The sequence below is a fragment of the Gallinula chloropus genome, assembly GCF_964237585.1.
Source record: "Gallinula chloropus genome assembly, chromosome: 5".
Taxonomy (NCBI): Eukaryota; Metazoa; Chordata; class Aves; order Gruiformes; family Rallidae; genus Gallinula; species Gallinula chloropus.
The window spans coordinates 17,123,846-17,147,425 of record NC_140090.1 but is presented as its reverse complement, the minus strand read 5'-3'; the positions used below and the strand labels follow the sequence as shown (position 1 = coordinate 17,147,425).

Here is a 23,580-nt window from a genome sequence, read left to right as displayed (position 1 = left end):
CCTGCACCCAGAGCGTGCTGCCTGCAGCCCCAAGCGTTTGCACCCTTAACCACTGTGCCCACAGACCCACCAAGACCGCGGGATCTTTTTATGCTTTCCCCTGGATGTCCCAGGGTCACAAGCTCAGGCAGCACTGGGCACGGTGGCTTGCTGGGCTCAGTGGCCAGGCTGCACTGGGAGTCTCACACTGGCTGTGCTTGCATTGCTAGTGGGCCATTTCAGCCTTCCCAAAATGAGAGAGTGAGGGGACAGCAAGCTGTGGTCTTTGCAGCCGCAGGGTGCTCACAGCCTGGTCCCTAGCTGGGATATGAGATCTGCTTGAGGGGAGTGTCCCTGCTCTGCATCCCCTCTCTGTATCACCAAATACTCTCTATCTGCACTCCAGTCCCCTCCCCAGCTCTGCCCAGCCAGGATTAACAAGCAGAGGAGCAGAGGCCAGTGCAGTGCAGGGACTGCTCCATGGAGAGCCAGTCATCACCCCAGGCAGCCCTGAGATCACAGGCACCTGAGAAACAGCCCCTGGGAGGGGGGAAGCCACCACCACCTACAAAGTGCTGAAGCGTGATGGACATGCAGAGCCCCACTGCCCTGGGCAGCACAGCTCTGGGATTTGGACAGCCTGGGAGGAAGTGGGGAGATGGGGGGGGGGGGGGGAACCAGGGGACGTCATGGGGTCCAATTAGTGGTGGGGACAAAGGGTGAAAGGGATAGCTGATGTTGGAGGTTGATGATGGAGGTGGAAAAGCAGGACCTCAGGAGGGAAAATGGACTGCTGGTGCGTGCCCTGCCAGAGCAAGCTTGTTCCACGGGAGCACCACGGCTTTCATGCCTCACAGGGAGAGCCTGGGTGCACCGAGCCCCAAGCTGAGATCCTGTCACCAGCCCCGGGTCTTTGCTGCTGGGAGCCCCTGCAGTGGCCAGGCGCCCTGCGGTCACTGCTGCTCTGGCCAACAGAGCCAGGCAGATGCTGCAGCCTCACAGGAGCTTCCACACTTTCCTCCATCACTACACCCTCCTTCCTCCTCAGCCCCTAAGCCACAGCTTGCTCCAGGGGCAAGGACCCCATTCACCCAACCCCTCATGGGGGGGCAAAATCAGTCCTCCTGCCCTGAGCTGATGACGGGCAGAGGATCCTGGAAGGGCAGATCCTCTGTCCCAGCTGACCCAGCTCCCTGTTGCCTGTGGGAGCGTTATGAAACGAGGACACAGGCCGCTCCCTGCCAGGCCTGGGGCATCTGCTTCCTTCCAGACTGGTATTTTCCTCCTGAAGTTTTTCTTTTTTTTAATTTTTTTTTTTAATTCACTCTTTTTTTTTTTCTCCTCTTTTCTATAGCCCCAAGGGGTGTGCAGCCGTGGGAGGAGCTGGGAAGTTATCAGCTGGAAGATACCAGCAGCATGATTCACTGCCTGGCCCCCGCAGGCTGCCGCAGCCGGACGATTTGGGTGCCCTCCTCGAGAGCGGGGTGCTCTTTGCGGACACCCGTCACCTGGCCCATCCTCACTGCCTCCCTCTCGCCCTGCTCTCCGGCCCCACCATCCCTCCACAGCAGCGTGGGGGGCAGCAGCACAGCCCCCAGCCTTGGCACAGCCACAGGTGTAGGGCCAGCAGCCGGAATTCCCATGGGATGGATGAGGTCCAGCGTGCATCCAGCCAGTCAGGAGCCTCCCAGCAGCCACCTTGCCAGGGTGTGGGGTGCCACTGAGGGGTCCCTGCCTCCTGCCTGTTTGCAAACAGCTCCTAGGCTGTTATTATGGGATGGCAGTGGAGTACCCAGCAGAAAGTCTTGCACAAGTGGGTAGGCAGTACTGAGGGCACCCCAAAATACCCCGTGCTGTCTCCAATCCACTTTTATTCACAATGAGAAAATAACTTACCATACAATAACACAGGCACGCACAGCACAGCCCTGGGTACCCTCCCCTCCAGCCACGACGTTACAGCCTGAGCAGGCCCAAGCTCTGCCTCCCCAACCCTGGGAGCTGTGCCCCCTCTCCATCCCATGGGATGCTCCATCCCCATCCCCCTCAAAACACAGCCTCACACGTGGCTGGAGGAGCCTGTGCACGGTGCCAGTGCATGTGTGTGTCCCCCCCCTCCCCTCCCACCCTGGGCTTCCCATGCCCTGCTGTCCCCCACCCCACCCTGCCCCATCCTGCTGGGTGCCAGCGGGCGCTCCCCCACCCCCTTGCCCACCCTCTGCCCCACCCCCCGAGCAGTGCTGGTGTCGGCGGTCTGTACAGCATGACCATGCGCTCCCCAGGGACGGGACCCTTGGTGCTCTCCTGTGGGGCCGGGCGGGCAGCGGGCAGCGGGCAGCCCCGCCCTCCCCGGGTGACGACAAAGTGCTGATTTCGGAGGGTGCCGAGCATCTCCTCTCCCACTCCCCTCGGAGCAGAGGGAAGCGGGTAGCGTGGCTCCATTTCCCCCCCCTTGCCCCAGCGCCGATCCCCGTCTCCCTCCCCCCCACCACCCCCGTAGGCAGGCATGCTTGTCCCTGGCACCCTGGGCCGGGCACCCGTCCCTGCCCAGCTACTTGCAGACGCTGACCCACTCGGTGATGCGACACTCCTCGCAGGCCACGAAGCAGCACCAGTGGAACTTGCAGTTGCAGCGCTCGCTGCGCGTCTGGCGCAGGATGTTGTGCCCGCGGCCGCAGCACAGGCTCTCGCAGTTGTCCATGCCCGGGCTGGTCTTGTTGCAGAGGCGCCCTTGGGTGCCCAGGGAGTCCAGAGCTGGCTCCCGCTCGCAGAAGTCGGGTGACTTCTCGAAGTAAACCAGCTCGCTGATGCCAGCCCGGCGGCGATGCCGAGCGTGGCCCGGCTCCAGCTGCCCGGCGTTGCGGTTGTGGGGCCGGATGAGGGTGGCCCCGTAGAAGCGGTCCTTCAGCAGGGACCCCACCAGGCGAAACTCGGGCGTCACCTGCCAGCACGTCTTCAGCTGGCAGCTCCCTGAGGTGCCGTGGCATTTGCACTTCCTCCTCATGTTGTCCATCACCACCTGGGTGGGGAGGTGAAGCAGAGGGTTAGCATGGGGGAGATGTTTTTTTGGGGGACCGGAGAGACCATCATGGAGAGCTCTCTGTGAGTCGGCACTATGGGAACGCCAAGGGCTGGCACAAGCAGCACCCTGGTGCTGCGCCTAGTGTCACCCATGCCCCACACCCTGTCCTTCCCACCCTGGCAGTACCAAGTGGCTTTCACACTCCAACAAGGGGTTGGCACCTAAAAGAGAGGGTGAGCTACCTGACCCTGGGGAAAAGGATCCTGGATCTCACCTTCCACTGCTGCTTGACTCCAGCAGAACCAACCTGGCCACAGACCCCAGTTAAGAGCTGGTGTGGCTGCATCTTCGCAGCCCTACTGGGATGTCCCAGTGCAGGGGTCCTGCACCTCACTGGCCAGGAGCGCTACAAGCAGGACAGGTGGGAGGGATGCTTTCCCCTCCCCAGGGCTTTACTCCCAGTGCCAGGAGTCCTGGGAGCAGCTCTGCATTCAGCTCTTGCCTGCTTTCTCTTGGGAGCCTTGGGCACAGGGCTGGGGGGCTGAGGCACTGACTCCTACCATCACCTGAATGTCAAGCAGGCATCGGAGGTGCTTTACAGCCCCGATTTGTGGTTTGGGGAGGCCACAGTGAGGCTGGTGCCACACACCCACCCAACACAAGGGGCAGGGTGTGTGGGCTGGGCTGTGGCTGTGGTTTGGGCTGGCTGGAGAGTGTAGCTTTGCAGGGGCCAGAGGCCATCGCAGGGACGAGGAGGACCTTAGGCTGCCCAGGCAATGCTGAGCCCTCAGGCTGCATGCTGGCATCCCCTGCATCATAAGGGATGCTGCCGTGGCCATGCCAAGGGACACAGCTCATGCCCAGCAGCCTTCAGGGTCACGGTGTGACCACACATCCCCACACAACAAAGAGGCCTTTTATACCATCCTCAGCTCTGTCCCAATGGGGGTTCTCTGCTGGGTCACGTACCCTTATGCCCCTACGCTCACACAGGCTCCAGCAAGTCCCCTTCCCATGGGGACACCCAGAAGCTGGGCTGGGGCTTGTGAAGACTATCACAGGCTTATTGCCCCCCCCCCTCCCTTCCACATGCAGGGGCATGCTCTGAGGATTGATGAGGGGCCTGGGGGAACACATGGCCCTACACAACATCGTGTCCTATGATGCCAGCCCTGACCAGCCATCCAGCTTCATGCCTGACACACACTGTCTGTTCCTGCCCCCTCCCTGGGGGAAATGGGGGGGCACATTTGCGAGGAGTGCCTTGTTTGGGTAGGGGTGGGTAGTTTTTATTTCTTGTTTTCTTGTTTTTTGAGTAAATCTCCCCGTTGCTAAGCAGTTATGGTAATGAAGGCAGGTCAGGGAAACACGCCTGGAGCTTGGGGCACACTGGAGAGGTCTGGGCTGGGCTGGAGTTTGGCTTTCATCCTGCTGAGAGTCCTGTCTCCTGCCGGGAACAGCCTCCACCTGGCAGGTAATGAGCTGCCCAGCCTCTCCGCCGTGCCCTGGGTGTGCCGGCTGGGAACACCGGCTGCTCGCCACCAGCCTTGTCACCATCCACACTGGCACCCCCATCCTTCCCCACAGCCCCTCCCTGCTCCCTTGGCTGGACCAGGGAAAATCTGCATGTAGGGCTGTGGCTGGGATGGTCACCACCGGCATGGAGGGGACAGTGGTGTGACAGCGGGACAGGGGCTCGTTTGGGGTTACGGCTGGTCACAGCAGGCACTGGAGAAGGCAGAGGGTGTGTGCCATCTCCATCACCCAAGACATCGCCGCCCAGCATCCCGAGCCCCAACACAGCAGCACCCATCCATCCCTGCCCAGGGACGTCTTGTCCTCCCTCCCACATGGGCAGCACGGGGGAGGACAGGACCCTGCCAGAGCCAGGAGACCTGAGAAGGACCCACCTGAGCCTCGGCCCCATGCTTTTGCCATTGGATCTCCTCCACGCACCCCTACCCAGCCAGGTCCTTCCCCCATCTCACAGACACTCGGGTTCAGCACATGCCAGGACTTGCTGGTGCTTTCTTTTGCACATTCCCAGCTCCTCCCTGACACGCTCATAAGAGCTTTATCGTAGGTCTTTGTTGTGAGGGTAATGGGTAGTTCCTGGCTGCCTTTCATCCTCTCTTGCTCTCTGATCTGGCATTAGGAGGACCTGCAAAACCTCCTGCATACTCCTGCTGCTCCTTGCTGGGGAAGTGGCTCCCTCCCAGGGATGCAGGATGCCCACCTCGGTCTTGAGCTGGAATGGGAAGCCCTGGGTTTGCCCTGGGGGTCCTATTCCAGCTCAAGACCAAGGTGACCACTGCCACCATTGAAGAATGCTGTGCATCCCATGCAGGTGCAGCTGCAGTTCCCTCCTCCCTGGCTGAATTCATAGCTGGATGATGCAAAGGAAGAAAAAATCCACGTGTTTCTGCCTGGTTTCGAACCAGGGACCTTCCGCGTGTCAGGCGAACGTGATAACCACTACACTACAGAAACCCACATCCCACTGCCATGGGCTGCAGCCATCGGTGGGATTGTCACATGTCCCCCCACCCCCTGAGCACTGCAGGGTCTGAGCTGGGCCCCAGGCTTGCCCACATGCACAGCACCCTTGGGAGACACAGGGACCACGGAGAGGATGCTCAGCATCAGTGAGATGCTGCAGAGCCCTGGGTGCTGCAGCTGCTTGGTGCCCGGCATGTGGCACGTGCATCCACGTCACCGCTCTGCTCAAGGGGTTCAAGCCTTGGGGCTGGGAGGGGAGGACCACAGAGCTGCTGCATCCATCACTGGCACTTCTTTCCTGGGAAATCCCAGCAGTTTGCTCCTTAGTACAGCAGAAAGATGGTTCTAGGGGTGAGGAGGGTTTGGGTGGGTGTGGAACCCATGGCATCGCTAAAAGAACTTGCGGGGAGCTGGAGACCCTATCCCCAGGCACTGTGGATGGCCAGGTCCAGCCCTGGCAATAAGCATGGAACCAACAGGCACAGCAAGCACAGCATCATCTCCTTGCTCCAATGCAGGGCACCTGCAGCCATCACAGCCCAACCTGCACACAGGCTCACACCCTCATCTCAAGGTGCCTGAACTGGGCAGTCTGTCCAGCCAGCTGCAGTAGTACCATCCCCTCCTTCATCCCTTTGGTCCTCCTCTGCCTCTGCTTCCATCTCCCAGGCTTCTTCCATCAGTCCAGCTCTTGTCCCTGAAGCCACCAAGAGCTGAGACTGTCAGTCCCATGCCTGCCTGCTCTTGGGGACAAGCAGACCCCAAGGGGTGACATTCCTCTGTCTCCCCATGCAAATATTCCTCTCTCGCCTTCCCCTCCTTCTGTGGGGGGCTTTGGGTCTTCCCTTGGGAAAGAGGCAATACAGACCCCAAATTTCTGAGCACTGATGAGAGTTCCAGTCATTCAGGGCACACAGAGCTGTAAAGGAGTCAGGATGAGCCCTGCAGCAAGGCTTAGGATGGGGTGGGGGGGCTCTTGCCTGGCCTAGGGCAGAGCAGCCTGTGGAGGATGTAGCTGAGCAAGCCTTCACCACACACACGCAAACAAAGCCAAACAAGCAAAAATCTCTGGCTTTCCCCAGGCATTTACAGCCTGGCCAGACTGGGACAGCCTTTCAGGGTGGGAAAGTCCAGCTCCAGCACCAAGGAAGGGCACGAATCGAGGTCCTGCTCTGCAGCATGCCCATCTCACAGCTGGCTTTAAACTTCCTCAAGACAAGAGGCACATCCAAATGCCCAAGCCATCCCAGGCAAATGCTCCCTGGGGAATTCTGATCTTTAATTACTTATTCTTGCAGCCACTACACATCCCCCCACACCGCTATGGCAGTGTGTGGCTGGGGTCTTGGGGACAAATGTCCTGCTGGATCCAGGGGACGGGGTCTCCCTGGCACCTGCTGGGAGCAAAGCTGTGCAGGGAAATGCAGCCACCCTCCCAGCCCCCCCTGATGCATGCTTCATCTCTGCTGACAGGCCTCTCTTAAACATCAGCTTCCAAACCAAGCGAGCTACTAATTAGCACCATGAAAAGACCTGACATCATGAGAATGGAGGGGAGGCTGTCCTGCTCGCCTGGGCAGGCTCCAACACCCCCTTGGAGCCAGAGGATGAGACTGTGGGCTGTTCCCTCTGCTATCGAGGGGGTGGATGTTGCACTTCCCAGCTGGCACAGTCCTGCTCACATCTGCCTCTCCAGGTCACCGTCCCCTCTTCAGAGGCAGAGTGTTGGCTGGGTGCTGCAGAGAGCCCACACTGTGTCCCCTTGCTGGGGACAGTGCACTGCAGCAGCTGCCTTCTCATATGATGCCAGTGACTTTCTCCTCCCTGACCACAGGTCCCTCCTGCTGCAGGTGCTGGACAGCAGTTCACGCAGTCCCTGAGGGTCATGAGCTGGACTCCTTGCTGTGACACTTCCATAGCACCATGGGGAAGTGTTCCTTGGCACGGGGACAGCAGCAATTCTCAGAGGTGTCCTCCCCATCAGAGATGCTCAGCAGCAGGGCTGCACCGCTGCCTTTGCTACAGGCAGAACTGGAGGGAGGGGGTGCCTCAGAGGCAACCCCAGCCCCGCACTGACTCCCAGCGCAGCCAGCACCAGCCCCTCACGGCACCCTCATGTGCACCCCAGGGACCCTGGCTCCAGCCACCGCCACCCCGCAGCCCTGCCCAGCGCCCCGCTCACCTGCCGTCCCACGCGGTTGTTGTGCAGCCTCATGCGGGAGTGGATGTCCCTGTAGGTCTCCCGGGAGTCGAGGAAATCCTTGGAAAACTTCTCCCCATAGTCCACGTCGGGGCTGCAGCCTCCCCATTCCCAGGAGTCCTGGAGGCCCGGGGTCTCGGCCGGCATGTGCTCCATGTGCACGCCGTGCACCATGCCTTTGCCGCGGTTCATGGCCTCCAGCTGGAGCCGGTGCAGCTTGCGCCGAAAGGCCTCCTCATCGCCCCGGCGCTTCTGGTCGCAGCCGCAGGCCTGCAGCTTGCCCAGGGCGCAGGCGTTGGACACGGCGTGCACCACGCCGGCGGCTGCGATGGCGTAGGCGAAGGCGCTCTCCCGAAAGCCTGCAAGGAAGGAGAGAGCGGAGGGGCTCAGGCTCCTGTGTAGCATGACCCCCCGCAGCGGGCTGGAGGAGCCCAGCAGCATGCTGGGCTGTCGGGACCTGGAGATCCACCTCACGCCCTGTCCTGTCCTGATGCACCAGCTCCCACCTGAACCATGAGCGAATCCAGAGTCAGTGCTCTCCCACCCCATCCCCACCAGGACAGGTACCCCAAAGCTCAGCCCTGCCCTGGCCAGGACCCCAGCTCCCACCATCACCGTGCTCTTCCAGCGCCCTGGGAGATGCCAGCACAGCATTGCTCAGGTACCAGCATTACGGCTCTGATGGGAGCGGCTGTATCTCCTCCCCGCTCCACTCAGAGTTTCCTACTACATTAAATATAACACTGGCCAAGGAACACTCCTGCCCAGGAATGGGTTGTTTCTGCTGCCTACCCACAGGGTGCAGGATCAGGCAGTCACAGGAGCAGGCAGCACTGCCTGTCCAGCCCCATCCACCCGCCCATGCCCCTTCCCACCCCCAGCCCTACCAGCTCCTGCAAGAAGCTCTAAATGCAACACCACGCTGGAAAAACCGAGCACCCCTGGTTAGTGAGAGCACATCACCACCACAGCACCCGTTGCCAGGGCCAGCAGCTGGTTGTGGTTAAATGCCAGGGAACAAGGATGTCCACAAGTGCCATTAGTTGGGGATGGGGTACACGAGGACAGGGATGGTCCCACAGCAGGGGCTCTGCAGGGCTGGTAGTGGGGGCTGCCCCAGCGCTGCAGCTGGGTGAAGAGCCTCCCATTCCTGGGAACTTTCATTTTAAAGGCAAAGGAAGAACTTTATCCATGGTTCCCGCACCAAGAGGGGAGCCTGCAGCATCCTTCGCTTCAGTGCTCAATGCCTGGCCCCAGCACGAGGAGGGGAAGCAGGGAGAGCCAGGTTTTGTGCAGTGGCTTCACACATTAATAAATAAACAGCTGGAGTTTGCCAGCTTCTCTCCCTCCTTCGGACAAGAGCAGCTGGATCAGCCCGGCTTTGCTGTGGCTGAACAGATGCAAGGCTTCTGGGGTGCCATCACCCCAAAGCACAGACCCCAGGCAGGGGCTGTGCCAGCTCCCTGCCTGCACTGGGTGGGGGGGGGAGTCAGGAGAGGCGAGAGCCCAACCGCTCCCAGCGCTGTCGCCCATCCTGGGCGATGCGCCCCATCACGCATGTCTCCTCCCTGCTTCGCTGCCACCCGCCGAGCAAACGTGATGATCTTATTAAAGGGAGATGGAACGCAGCTCAGAAACCTGCATTTAAAGTCACGCTGCTCTTTTGTGTGTTAATTTGACACTGGTGCATTTAAAAAATTAACGAGGCGCTGCTTAAAAGCCAGCAGGAGCCTCTCCCAGCTTCCCCTCGGTGTGGGACAAGCTTGCTCTCTGCCTGCCTTTTTCCATGCACAAGTTGAACAACATTTTTCAGCGGGCAGGTAATGGGGCTGCTGGTGCATACACCGCACAGCCTCCCCAGGAGAGCACCAGCAACACACCCACATCGCTTTTGGAGCAGGTTAGCCCAAAGCTGGAGGACTTCAGCACCCAGGTGAGCGATGTGGGATGGAGAACCAGCACGGGAAAGGTCTCCAGGATCCCCAAATCCTCCCTGTATCTGTTCTCCATCCCCATGATCTGGGTCAGGTCCAGCCCTTCATGAGCCAAACCTGGGCACAACCCAAGAGCAGGGACTTGCTGCTGCCACCCCGCTCAGCATCCCTGGCTCTTCGCACAGCAGCAAGCCCTCCACCTGGCATGGCAGCCTCCTCTCGGCCCTGCCTTTCCGTTAGCCTATTTCTCACACATTTCTCCAGCCAAAAAAAACAATTTCCCACATGGCATCTCCTTAAAATCCCTTATGAAGCCCAGACAGAAGCTCTACCCCACCCAATCCGTCTAGCAAGCCTGTCTCCTTACAGGTAAAGAGGCCGGGATCATTTGGTGCCCTCCACAGCTGGGAAATCCCTGGGGTCAAGCCCCAGCCCTCCTCCTTCCTCCACCGCTCTCCAGCCACATGCGATGATGGATGAGGCACGGGTCCTTGTGCCTGGGCTGTGGGCTAGGGATGGGCTGTGCTCCACAGGACTCGACATTCCAGTGCTCTGGGAGTCTTGTCCCCATCTCTCTGCAGTCATTTCCCTGCTCAGTATCACTCTGCCTGGCCCCATCGCTCCTCCCTACCTTCTCCCCTCCTTCCCTTACGGGCTCTCATGGGGAGCTGTGAGCAATGGGGGGGCCAGGGCAGCACCGGGACTGCAGCAGCCATGCCAGCACGGTTCTGCCTGGAAGTCTGTTTACGCTCCTTGTCCTACCCCAGCCATGCCAGAGCCCAGAGGATTGCAGCAAGGCAGCGAGTAACGTGGCTGCAGGCAACACCCACCAGCCTCATGGGCTCCATGAGGGTGGGAGCTTCCTGGAGCTGCAGCTGAGCGTGGTGTGCGGCGGCCAGCCTCGAGCCCTTTGGAGGGAGGCTCTCCAGCTGCCCCAGCCACCTAAGACCTCAGTGGTGGTGGCTGAGTCACCAGATCCCTCCAGAGATCACTGAAGAGGTTGTAGCTGTGGGAGATGTGAAGGGAAGTATTGCATCCTGCAGGGAAGAGGGAATGGAGCACACCACCCCAACACCACCACCGGCATCCAGCCTGCCACCTACTTAAAGGACCATGCTGGATAAGGAGGATGGATCTGGAATCTCAGCTCCAGGTCAGATTGCAAAGCAGCTTGCTTAGCATGACCCAGAAGATGGGGGGGCCACTCAGCAGAACCCCATACACCGGCTGACACTGACTCTGAGCAAATGCTGCAGCTTCTCCATCTCTCACGTGGATGCAGGGCCAAGGTGATGGACCTGGCTCAGGCATGGCTTTGGGCTCCATGCTCTGCTGGGGTAGGGAGACCTGGAGCCACATCCCTCCCACGGCTCACCATCACACCCAGGCAGTGACACCCTCTCAGGTCCCACCACCATGGCACTTGGGTGGCACTGAGGGAGGAGGCAGGACAGCCTTGTCCCAGCACGCCCCAGGGCACTCCAGGGATGCTCAGCCACTCTCTCCGGCAGCACCCCCATAAAGCCAGTGGCGTGTCGCCCCAGCCCCGCAGCCCGGCGAGGCAGAGGAGAGCTTCTCCTGCCACCTCCCGCGAGGCCTGCGGAGACAGCCAGTCCCGACACGCCGCCTCTCCCCCAGCCCCGCTCCCTTCCCTCCCCTCTCCCTAATTAAACTGCAGGTGAACCTGCCAGGGTCTGGCCCCACGCCAGGCACTAAACGCCTCCCTGCAGATCCCAACTTGCCTCCCTGCACCTCCTTGAGCGTGCCGGGGACAGCCCGCAGCCCTCGCTCCCCGTCCACCCACGGCACTCTGAGCCAGCAGCCCGAGCTGCTCTGTGGGATGCAGGGAGCAGGGGTCAGCCCCACACCTCTGGGGATGCTGCCCTGTCCCCGGGATCTTGCTTGCCACCGACAGCTGGGGGAAGGTCTGGGGGCACCCACAGGGATGCAGCGGAGCACCCAAAGCGCCCACGTGCGCTTCAGGGCCAGGTGGGCAAAGCCTTATCTCTCCCGGGAGCGCTGGAAGCCCCGCAGCAGCCCAGCTGCAGCTGTGCCGGGCAGACACTGCAGGCTGTGGGCACCAGAGCTTGGCTGAGGTTCCACACAGCCGGGCACCGGGCTCCTCAGCTTGGCAGCCTCCCCCTGGATAGCCACAACAGCACCTGCCTCCCTCCCTCCTGCACAGCACAGCCTCCTCAAGCCCTGGATCACAGCTGGATGGGCCCCAGCACCTGGCATTTGCAGCCTTGCAGGGAGTTCCCCCTCCTCTCTTCACGAGATCCAGGCTTGGCCATGCTTGGCCATGCCCATGCAGACCCCTTGGCATCAGAGGAGACTTCTCAGGAGGGCATGGGGCATGCAAGCTTCACCCATCCCTCCCAAGGCTGCTGGATGAACAGCGGGATGCTGTGCTCCGGAGCCATGTCCCCTCCAGCCAGGCATCTGCGGGGGCCTTCGAGGACACCTGGCCCCTCTGTGTGTCCCATTTCTTTCAGAGTTCCATAGAGATGGGGTTGGGATGAGGGAAGGGCAGTGCTCAGGGAAAAGGGATCCCTCAGTGCACCTCAGACAGTCCCTGCCTGGCAGTTGGACAGTCCCAGCCCTGCTGGCATCGCACCCACACATGGGTGCACACATCCCAGACAAGGACGAGGGGCTGGTGACCCACCACCACCATCTACAACTTTGTTTTAGGCAGGCACCCAAGCACGGTTCAGCCCAGCCAAGCCACACAGTGCCCAGAAGCCTGCAAATGCCACAGGAGGACCAGGTACCAGGGGCAACAGGCCCCACTCTCCAGCAAGGTGGACATGACCATGCTGCTCAGCCTCAGTGCAGGAGCAGGGAACTGGTCTCAGCTACTACTGCAGATGCAGCCACCTGCCTCCACCTCACTGATCCATCTTCCTACCTATGCCCCTGGGGCCAGGAGGGGATGTCTCTGCTGGCATATGGAGGGAGAGGGATGGAACCAGGTATGGGACTGGAGGGTACTGACAGGGGTGACAGTGCCAAGGAATGGGCAGGAGGGTGGCAAGGATGTAGGGAGCCAGTTGAGGAGCCAGGTAGGACAAGAGGAGGATTTGCAATGGCAATGCTGAGCCTGGATGCACGTGGACATGGGGGGTGCAGATGTGACTGGAGGCTCAGGAAGAGGTGCAAGAGACCCCCCACAACCCAAGGGTGCAGCATCAAAAGGCAAAACACCCCCACAGACCATGGGGGTGTCTGAAAAACAAAAACAGACTGTGTTGGAGCAGGGGTGGGAAATCCTTGGGCACCCCCTCCGCTCGCCCTCCGCTAACCTCACAGCCGCCGTGCCCTGCACCCCTGATGCTTCCAGAAGGTCTGCGCTCAGCCCAGGATGCCATCAGGATCCCTGTCCCCACCAACGCTGCCCAGAAGCCCCGCCAGATTCCCAACCCTGCCCGCTTTGAAGCCTCCCTGCTCCCCTCATGGCTCCCCGGAGGTTCCACTCAAAACTTCTGGGATCAGATCAGTGGGATGGGGAGATGGGCACTTGTTTGCCGCTGCCCTCCACTCTGTCCCCTGGGTGTAAGCCCTCTGAGCACCCAGATGCTGAGCAGAGAGTGGGCTTGGTGGGCAGCAAGCACTGGCCCTGCACCCCGGCTGGCTCACAGGGAAGATGCAGGAGATGCAGGAGGACGGGGCGGAGGTGGGGAGTGGAGCCAAACGGGGAGAGCGGGAGGGAGAAGCCAGCTACAAATAATTTAAAGTGAGATTCACGCACGGCTGAGCTGATGGCAGAAGAAGTGGGAAAAGGAATGAAAGATTTAAGGGGTCTGTCACTTCGGGTTACAAACAATGGTCCTACGAGCACGCTGTGTTCCCAGGCACGGCAGGGATGCAGCAGGGCGCCGAGCAGAGACCTGCTCCCTGGGGGAGAGGTGTGTTAATGCCTGCGGCGCGAAGCCCGCACCCCTCGCTCCCACCACCCGCCTCTCCTCCAGCGCCAGGCTCGGGAGATGCACCCAGCGGCCCTGCTCTGACACTGCGTCCATGACAGCTGTGAGGAGGAGCTCAGAGCTCCAGCTTCATTACCGAGGGACATGAGTGGGCTGGAAGCAGGCCAGGGCACCAGCCTCGAGGCCTGCTCCACACCAGGATGGCTCTGAGCAGCCACATGGGTGCCCAGGGCCCACCCTGCGCTCTCTGGGTGCCAAAAGAGAAGTGCTGTGAGATGTCCATCTGCTTTATGAGATGTACATCAGCCCTACCTCTATCCTTCCCCAGTGCTTTTTCTCCATCCCCTCCATCCCACCTGTGCTGGGGGCCTGGGTTGAGCCACAGCCAGGAGCTCAGGGCCAGGGCAAGAGTTCAGCAGCTGCAGGAGCCCCATGGCCTTGGCAGCCGGAAGGGCTGCAGTGGCACCTGAGACAGGTGAGCTGCAAGCCATTGGCCACCACCAGACACGGTGGGCTGAAGGAGAGGTGCAGAAGGGCAATGCTCGCTGCTGCTGGAGCTTCTCACCCAGGCTGGTGGGACTCAAAGCGGGGAAGCTTGCCTGGGTGTGTGAGCAACTTGAGCCAGCAAGTCGATGTCTCCCGCCGCCCCAGGAGACTAGAAGTGAACTGCATTCCTCAGAGGACCTGGAAATACCTCGATGCTTATCAGGGCTGACGGTCCCCACCCTCCCTGCCAGGCCCTAACCTAGGTGCTGCCTGCAGAGGGAAGAGATGTTGCCCTTCTTCCAGGCACCAGTGGCTGCTCCACAGCAGGACCGCAGCACTGATGCCACACGTACTCCAAGGTAGCATCCCCTCCAGCAAGGCTTTGCCTATCTGCCCTGGGCATGAGGGACCTCCCGGCACCAAAACACTTCTGTGCTCCCCTTTCCTGCCATCTCCCCACCTGCTACAGCTGCCTCAGTGCTCCTGCTACCTCATCTCCTCAAAGCCATGTAAGCCTCAAGCTACCAACCCCTCACTGGAGTCCCAGGGAGAGATTTTTCCGGGTGTGGAAGGCTGTTTGGGGGAAGGGGGCACAGAGGCACCTCTCTGCAGGGCACTAGGATACAAGGCTTCCAAAGGGGGTAGGTGAGCAGCATCTGTGGTAGTTTTCTCTTCCTTGGGAGCTGGAGGAGCAATGTGTGCTGGGCACCTTGCCAGACCTCAGCACCCTCCTGCCTGCCACTGCCACCAAATAATTCTCTCAGGGCCACAGCTTGGGGCAACAGGTCCTTTGGCGTATGCCAAGGGCCAGGCTTCAAGAAAGGTACTTAGGTGAGAAGATACATTCAAGTCCTGCAGAAGGTCCCATCAGGTCACAACCCTGATCTGCACCATGCAGGTCAGCTCCTCTGCATCACCAGAGTCTGCTCCCAAGGGAAAGAGTATCAACCAGGGAGGTTCTGATACATGCAAGGCTGGCCATGCCTGTGAGGGAGATGAGGAGACTCAGCCACCAGGGCTTGGCAGACCATGGAGGGCTAGGAGCATTCCCAGCCATGCAGGTGGAGGCTCTGTGGGCAGATGAGGTCCCAGGACAGCCTGTCTCCCTCCCATCCCACTGCCACCATGCTTCAGGGTCTCACAAAGCAGGGAGCACTCAGCTCTCTGCACTGAGGAGCCAAAACAAAGGCAGGATGCCCAGGTGATGGGCTCACAGAGCTGCATCCTATTAGCTAAGGGCTTATCTGCTCACTGTGATCCACTGAAACACCATCTGCAGAGGGGGAATGAGGCAAGATGCCCACTGCATCCAGCAAACTGAATCCTGGAGCACAGGACCCACATTCAGACCCACCAGATGTTCTGCACGCCCATGGCACTGCTCCAAACACCAGCCTGCACTGCATGGCAGGGGAAGATGCTGGAAAGCAGTGGGGCCCTGAAGGAGCCTTGGGGAGAAGAAGCTCAGGACATGGGCCAGAGCAGGTACAAAGGTGGACAGAGCAGAGCCCAGCCCTGGCACAGCATAGCCATGTTTCGTCTGGCAGACCCTGAGGCTCTTCAGGCTCTGTCTGTCTTCCATGGGGATGCTGAAGACCAGCTGCCCTGGTCTTCTGGGCCAAGGAAGAGCTGTGCAGAGGTCCATGGGGAGCCCATGAGGACTCCTAAGAACAGCGACTGATGAGAGGGGAGGAAGAGAAAGGGGGCCTCCCGGTCCTTACCTCTGCTGAAGATGATGCTCTCGTAGGGGATCTTGTTCTTGGTCTCGAGGCTGGAGCAGTTCCAGCGCTGGTCCCGGAACTGGTGCTGGCACTCGTGGATGGCTATCTGGATGCCTTGGATGGCCGAGGCGGTGACGTCGGGGTGGCGCACGCACACTTCCAGCTGCCGCCGCGTCAGCCCGGGCAGGGTCAGGCACACCGTGTTGGCGTTCAGCACCGGCTCCGACGGCAGCTTCAGGCCCAGGATCTCATTGGAGCAGGAGCTGGGAGGGACAGGGAAACCCGTGAGCTTGGGGCAAGCAATGTGCTGACTGCTTGCTTCTCCTTTGGGGACAGATGGGAAGAGGAGATGCTCCCCAGATGCTCCACTGCAAGGGTGACACACCAGGGCAGGCTGGGCTTGGAAAGGAGAAGAAACAATGAAGGGCAATGGAAAGTTTCAACTCCAATGGCTGGGTGGGGGTCCCAGGGCCAGAACTGCCCCTCTTCCCCCACCCCTTGGCACAACAGCAAGCTCAGCCAGGCAGAGATGCCCCAGCAGCACTGCTGCAATCCCCTCCAGCAGAGTCTGGACATCCCAGCAGCCTGTGCCCAGCAGCAGACCAGCATCTCCCAGGGCTGCATGCCCTTCACATGCTTCTTCAGGGCTCTTCTGCCCTGGACATGCAGCACAGGATCTCAGGCACAGACCACCTTAGCTCACCTTCCCCAGAGAGTGTGGGCTTCCCCTGGGAGAAACTAGAGATGCCAGAACAGGACACCCACCCCAGGTCCAGCTCCATCCCTGCTGCTGGCTGATCCCCTCCCTGTGTGTCCTGTGCCTGCCTGGCACCGCTGGTCCTCACAAGGGAGGGAACCAAAGGGAAAAGCCTTTTCCTGATAGCCCAGCTGGGAAATTCAGAGCCAAGCACCTCACACCCCTGATCTCTCAGCAACAATCCTGAAACCACCATCGCATCCCAGCCCCACCAGACCTTGTGTCTGTCACCACAGAAGACCAGAGACCAGCAGACAGATGGGTTCAAAGGGAGGCAAACGGTCCATGGCAGGGGTGCGAGTACTGACACCAGCAGAGATGCTGCCTGGGCAAACAGGGAGGTAGATGGAGCGTGGGGAGATGGACATGTCTAGAGAGAGGTGCCTGGAGCCAAGACAGTGGTACACAGGACATATGGATGCGGAGAGGGAGATAGAAGGGAAGGAAGGATTCTGCCCAGCTCCAGGGCTGAAGGATCCTGGGATCCACAGTGTCCAAGCAGAGGACATGGAAAGTGAGCAGTAGGCAGTGGGATGCCCAGGAGCATCCTGCAACTTGCAGAAGGGTCCATCAGGAGCTCAGCACCACCTCACTCCATGCTCAGAACAGGTCGGTCCCTGCTGAGACCTCTCTCCACACAGGGCTCACTCTTCCGTGGGAACAGCCAAGAGCTGGGTTCCTGGGAGGAGCAGGGAGCTGGAGCTCTTTGAACCTTGATTACAGAAACGAGACTTGGAGGAGGATGCTGGAGGAAGGACTGCAGCTGCCTTATGGAGCAGCCAGGTTTTGGAGAGAAGAGTTACTCCCCCTCAGCTTCCCCAAATCCCACAAGCCCAGTGCAGGTACGTGGAAAGGGACATCTCTTGGGGACCAGGGACTTCCTCAAGAGATGTCCTGTGCCCTGTGCTCGCCCAGCACCAAAAGAAGGGCTCAGCCCTGGGGCTGCTGCTGAATTACAGCCTGCTCAGGTGGGGAAGGGGAGCTGTCAGGATCAGGCTGCTGCTCTCTCCAGCTTCCCAAAAAGTGGATTTGCCCACCCCACCACTTCCATGGGTGATATATGGGTCTGCCCCAGTGTGAACCCATAGTGAGTCCAGCAGGGAGACTTGGGGCGAGGGGGAGCAGGGAGAAGGAGAGCAGAAAGGGGTGCATCCCTCCAAAGCCCCTACACGGGGAGGGGAGGGGGGAATCCTCTGCCTGGCTCCTGTGCCCATTCATGCCGTCAAAACAAGCCCTGGCTGAGAGGAGGAGCAGGTCCGCAGCTACCATTGCCCCAAGTCCAGCAGCTCCTGTCCCAAGCACTGCAGGGACCTTGTCCCCAGCCTGTCATGAGAGAGCCACAACACCTGCCGCCTCTTCCCAGGGCACCCCGGGGGGGCTGCTATGCTCCTTCTCCCCACTGCACACCAGGGAAAATGAGGCAGGGGCCCTTGTCTAGGACCCCAGGGAGCGAGGGGGCAGGCCCTCCTCCCTCTTGCTCCACCCAGGGTGACCAGGGACCCGCAAGGAGCTGTCACTGTCACCCTCCCTAGGAGGACACAGCACTCCCCCCAGCTCTCTTCCCCCTTGAAATCTGGATTTAAACTTGATTTCACGGTGACAAGCCCCCAGGTCACAGGCTGCGGCTGCTGCTGCTTTAATTAATACAAGTCCCAACGTTAACAAATTATATTTAAAGGGGCTGGAGGAAGGGGGAAGGGCGGGGGACACCACCCCCCCCCCGACTCACACCAGCAGAAGGGTTAACCCCTGGCTGCCTGCAGCGCACAAATTTGGGAGCGGGAGGAGGAGAGCTGCCAGCGACCCGGGGGAGACGGAGACGGACAAGGGTGGTGAGTGTTGGGGGGCCTTTTTCTGTAAGGCAGGTGGCCCCTTCTTACCCCCCTCGCCTTGGGGATCGGTGGATCCGGGGAGAGGATGCAGGTGGATCCCCGGCCCCGGTGCGCGCCTCTGGGTGGCGGAGCCCAAAGTCGCCTATCCCGCGGGCACCGTCCCCCACGACAGTAGCATCCTTGCCGGCATCCTCTCTGGCCTCCGCCGTGCCCCTCGGCGGCGAGGCCCGTCCTCCGCCCGGGGAAAGCGGGGAAACTGAGGCAGGCGGGGCGGGCGCGGGGAGAGGCTGCGGCCGGGGAGGAAAGGGGACAACCTCCCGGAGCGCGGGGAGTCGCGCATCCTGCCGCTGCTCCCCTGGGACGGGGGGAAGGCGGAGGGGGGACGGCGGCCCTGACAGCGCCCCGAGCGAGGGGGGAGGTGGGCTGCGACCGTGCGGGGCGGGCCGGCGGGACCCCCTCGGAGCCCCCTGGGATGCCCGCCCCCGACGCGGGGCCGGGTGCGGCGGCTTCCCGGCGCTCTTCCCGCGGGGCCGGGGCGCTCGGCAGCGGCAGCGGCGGTGGGGCTGGGTGTAAGGGGTGGGGGGGCAGCTCCTACCTGGGTACCCAGAGGCTGAGCAGCAGCGAGCAGAGTCCGTGGGCCAGGGCCGGGCGCATCTTCGCTGGGGCAGCGGCTGTGCGGGCTGCGGGCGGGCGGGCGCCTTTGGGGCAGGGGCGGCGGGGCTCGGCTCTGCTCTCTGCCCGCTTTGTTTGTTGTGGGTTGTTTGCTTGTTTGTGTTTTCCCCTCTCCTCCCTCTCACTGGCTCCCTGCGCGCCGGGGCTCGGCTCGCCGGGGCGGCTCTGCCATCCTCCCGGGATGCCCCCCCCACCTCCCGCCGCCCCGGCGCCCGCCGAGCCCGGCGAGGGCTGCGCGCCCCCCGCCCTGCCCGCCGCCGCCCCGCCGCGCTCAGCCCCCCGGCTCAGCCCCCCATGGCGGGACGCGCCGGGGGGCTGGGGGGGCCCTCGGCTCGCGGGGCGCGCTCCCCCGCCGCTCCCCAGGGCGCCCCGGGGCTCCGGGGCCGCGGCGGGCGTGGGCAGGGCTCGCCGGGCGAGCGGCGCTGCGCTTCCCGCGGGGCCCGCAGGCACATGGGGAGCCGCGGCCCCCCCCCCGCCGCCCCCCGCCGCCGGTGTCGCCGGGCCGCCGGCGGAGCGGGCAGGGTCGCGGCCGGAGCGCCCCGGGAGCGCTGGGCGCGGAGCGGCGGCGGCGGCGGCTCTGCCTGGGATCGCGCTGCGCCGAGCATTACTCAGCGCCCGGAGCCCGAGTCCCGACACGTCCAGACAGGAGCCCGCGGGGGAAGGACGGGGCAGAGGGTGGCAGCGGGGCGGGGAGCCGGCGTGTCGCACGCAGCCTGGCGGGGAGGGAGCGGGCGGCGGGGGGCGGAGGGGGCTGGGGGTGGGGGTGGGGGGGCGCGGGCAGGGGGGCGGCGTGGGGTGGGCACGGCGTGGGGGAGCGCGCGCGGGGAGTTGGAGGGGGTGTGAGGTGCGGGGGGGAGCGGCCGTAGCGCGGGGAAGTAGGGGCGGCGTGGGGAGAGTGTGCGCGGCGTGGGGGAGCGGGGACGGTGCGTGGGGTACGCGTGCACAGCCCGCGGAGCTGAGGGGCGGGGGGGGGGGGGGGCATGCGCGCAGCGCGGAGGAGCGTGCAGAGGGAGTAGGGTAAGTGTGCGCGGCGGGGTGGGGGGCACGCGTGGTGTGGGGTGAGTGTCCGTGGCACGGGGTGAATGTGCGCAGCGTGGGGACTGCGGGGGGTGCGGGGGGGGGGGGTGCGGGGTGGGGGAATATTCACGGGGACTCGCTTGGGGCAGGGTGCTGTGGGCATGGGGCAAGGGCACGAGGTGGAGGAGTGTGCGTGGAGTGTGGGGCGCTTGGGCACGACGTGTGTGTGGTGTGGGATGGGTGTACACAGAGTGGGGCTGAACGTGCGTGGCATGAGCGTGCTCAGAGTGCTGGTGGTTGCACATGACGTGGGTGAGCGTGCAGGGCGTGCAAGAGCGCGGGTAGCACGGTGAGTGCGCACTGCATGGCTGAGGGTGCAGGGCAGGGGCGAGTGCATAGATTTGGGTGAGCGTGTATGATGCAGGGTCGGTGTGCATGGGGCGTGGGCGAGTGTGTGTAGTGTCATGGAGTGCCCACGAGGCACGTATGGAGCAAGGGTGCATGGCATGGGGCAAGTGTGCCCGGTGCATGGGATGCACGTGGTGCAGGTGAGCATGTGTGGAGCACAGAGAAGGTGTGAGGGTGAGCGTGTGTGGGGTGACTCTGCACAGCCTGGTGTGAGTGTGCCAGGGGTGCGGGGTGAGCGTGCATGAGGTGTGCACAGTGTGGGTGAGCATGGGCAGGGGATGTGCCTGCACTTGGGGCGTGTGGGGAGTACGCAAGGTGTGGGGTGAGCGTGCATGGCATGGGATTTGGGGAGAGTGTGCGTAGTGCAGGGTGTGTGGGAGGGAATGTGTGTGCAGGGGTGAGCACAGGGGGCATTGAGTGAGCAAGTGCAGGGAGAAAGGTGTGTGTCACATGGGATACATGGTGGGAATGAGTGTGCCCGTGGTGTGGGGTGTGCACAGGACGCTGGGGTGCACAGGGGCATCAGGGTGTGTGCAGAGCAGCTGGGGGTGCCTGGCATGACCTGGGGGCTTGCAAAAAGTGTCCATGACAGTGTGAGGCACATGGGTGCCTGCCTGTGTGCCCAGGGGTGTGAGCGTGAATGGGGATGTGATTTTGTGTGCGTGGGCACAGAGCATGGCACATTACAGCTCAGGGAAGCACTGGCCCAGTTTTGGACTCCCCAAGCCCAGTGCCAGCGCCAATGCCTTTGGAGGAGCTGTGCCTCTGGCTTCTCTTGACGGGGCTGCTGAGCACTCCCTGCCTCAGCTTCCCCATGAGCAGTCCCAGGCTGGGCACCCAGGTCATGCTGGTCTCCTTGGCACCATCACACCAGTGCTTGTGTCGCCCTTTCCCTCATAGGGTCCCACTGTGCTGGGGGGGTCTTCCATCTGGGAGCTGTGCAGCCTTGCAGCCTGTCCCTGTGTCCTGCTGCTGCTCCCTTGGGGACAGAGGGTGGCCGTGGGAAAGCCCAGGGTAACTCACTGCACCCCATCTGCCCTGATGCAGCCCCTTCCTGGCTGTGGGGCCGCAGGTGTCCCCTGAGTTTGGGTCCCCACCCTGGGGCTAGGGGACTCCTTTTGGGTGCCGGTGGCTGGGGACAGCAGGCAGTGCCCCCGCAGCTCCCCGGTGTCCCCAGCCGCCGCGGCCTACGCCACGCTGGCGTTCGCGGCACAAACCGCCGTGCGGCAGCTGGCACAGCGCTCTCCCCCCGGGCAGGCACCGCGCGTCTCCGCGCCGGCACGGCACTGCTGACGGGGGCTGCCAGCACCGCTTGCGTGTTGGTTCCTGTTCGCACCAGGGAGGAAAACGCGTTTCCTTTGGGAAATGAGTTGCAATCCGGGGTTGGGCCTGAAGGCTGTGCTGTGCCCCCTGGGGACTCTGGGTGCGGGGCTGGGGGGGTGGCATCCCCACTGAGTTCCCTTTTGCAGGCCTGGGGGTGCAGGCTGTTCTCTTGCCCCTAGTTCCACTCCTGGGCTGGGGACAGGTGGGAGAACTGGCATGGGGCTGGCTTCTACCCTCCAGCTTCCCTGCTCGCACAGCTCAGTGGGATGGGGGTTGCAGACCCCTCGGTCCCGGTGCTCACAGAGAGGTCCCTGGCAGAGCATCCCCTCGGCATCATCGCTCCCATAGCTGCTGCCATCCTGATTTCTTCCACCCCCCTCCCCACCCCCTGCAAAAATGCAGGAGTTTGGTAGTGATGTCAGGGTCCACTCTAGCCACCTTGGCACTGAAGGATGCTTGTCCCTTGGCTGATGTGAGGTGCAGCATCAGGGCTCAGCAGAGTACACCCGGGGGGATTTGGACGGATGACACTCACCAGACCCTAATGTAGGAGCCACTGCTCCTTCCCTCCCCACTTCCTTCCACCCAAGACCCATCTCCCAATCTCCGTACAGGCTGCCTGCACCCCTCTTGGTAGGTGGTGGGGAAGGTGGGGAGCAGCCCCCTCTGCCTGCTTCGGGTGGCCCCTGCTTTCTCAGGCTACCCCAGGCGTTACACTCAAACATGTGCTGCCCTTGTCCTGCACCCACCAGAAGGTGTCCTGGAGGGGAGGGGGGTGTCCTTTTTGGGGTCTCCAGCAGGAGTCTGGCCCCTTCCCACCAGAAGGCAACTCCCACGGCTCCAGGGACCTTGACACCCCACTTCCAGGGGCACAGATGTTCGTGTGTTTGTTAGGACCTCGTGCACAAATAAACGCAAAGGTAAATCAGAGGGGAAGCGCTTTCATCCTCCTCCAGCCCTTAATGACATAATCGCTTCCAAGAGCGGGTGTCTCACTCGCTCACGCACTCCTGCTGGCTTGGGGAGGAGGCCGGTCGCTGCGTCCCACCGTCTCAGCACTCGCAGCGCGGGCAGGCGGGGGAGGACCTGTTCCCTCATGTCCCAGCAGCGTCTCGGGGCTGGAGAGCCAGGTGAGCCCTTCGCTCCAGCCCTTCTTCTGCGTCACACCCACAAAGCCCTTAAGCACAAGATTAAGCATCTGCTGTGGCCCGGGGACCGGAGGCCGATGGGGCAGGATCTGGCCCCTGTGAGCAGGGATGTGTGCAGGTAGGTGTGCGAGGCTAGGGGAGGATGCTCTGGTCCTGTTGGGAGCATCAAGGCTCAGGACAAAAGCTGGGCCCTCTGTGAGCACCATATCTGTCCTTGTCACTGCTACAGCCCCACAGCTGGGGTCACAAGGCCATGGGGCTGTGGGACGTGACACGTCCCAGTGTCTCTCCCACCTACAGCACCCCTCAGCAGCCCCATGCACTGCAGAAGCCGGCCAGGGATGTGGGAAGCACTCAGAACTGGCATGAAGGGCTCTGCTCTCCAGAACCAGGGCTGGAAAGGTGATGGGGGGTCACCGGCACAAGGCACCATGGGGACATCCCTTGGAGCTCCCTTGCCCAAGCCAAAGCACCCAGTCAGTTCCCATCATTCTGCAACTTACATGGTGCCCCAGCATGTTCTTTGTGCAGAGCACTGGGGACGCATCCATCCCTCTTTCACTCCATCCTCCCTTCCGTCCCTCTGTTCCGCTATCCCTCTTGCCACCCCTCAATTTTTACACGCCACCTCCTCCTCCCCACAGTCCCCAGATGCC

The 23,580-nt window shown here is 62.1% G+C and overlaps 1 protein-coding gene across 1 annotated transcript; it reads right to left on the bottom strand.

Annotated features, from left to right (window-relative positions):
• Positions 1–2,530: 2,530 nt before the first annotated feature.
• On the bottom strand, positions 2,531–19,010 carry WNT10A (Wnt family member 10A; the record flags this gene model as incomplete). Its single annotated transcript, XM_084265631.1, has 4 exons — positions 2,531–2,998; positions 7,683–8,059; positions 15,768–16,030; positions 18,952–19,010. The coding sequence occupies 4 exons, from the start codon at positions 19,008–19,010 to the stop codon at positions 2,531–2,533; spliced, it is 1,167 nt and encodes a 388-aa protein (XP_084121757.1).
• Between the last annotated feature and the right edge of the window lie 4,570 nt (positions 19,011–23,580).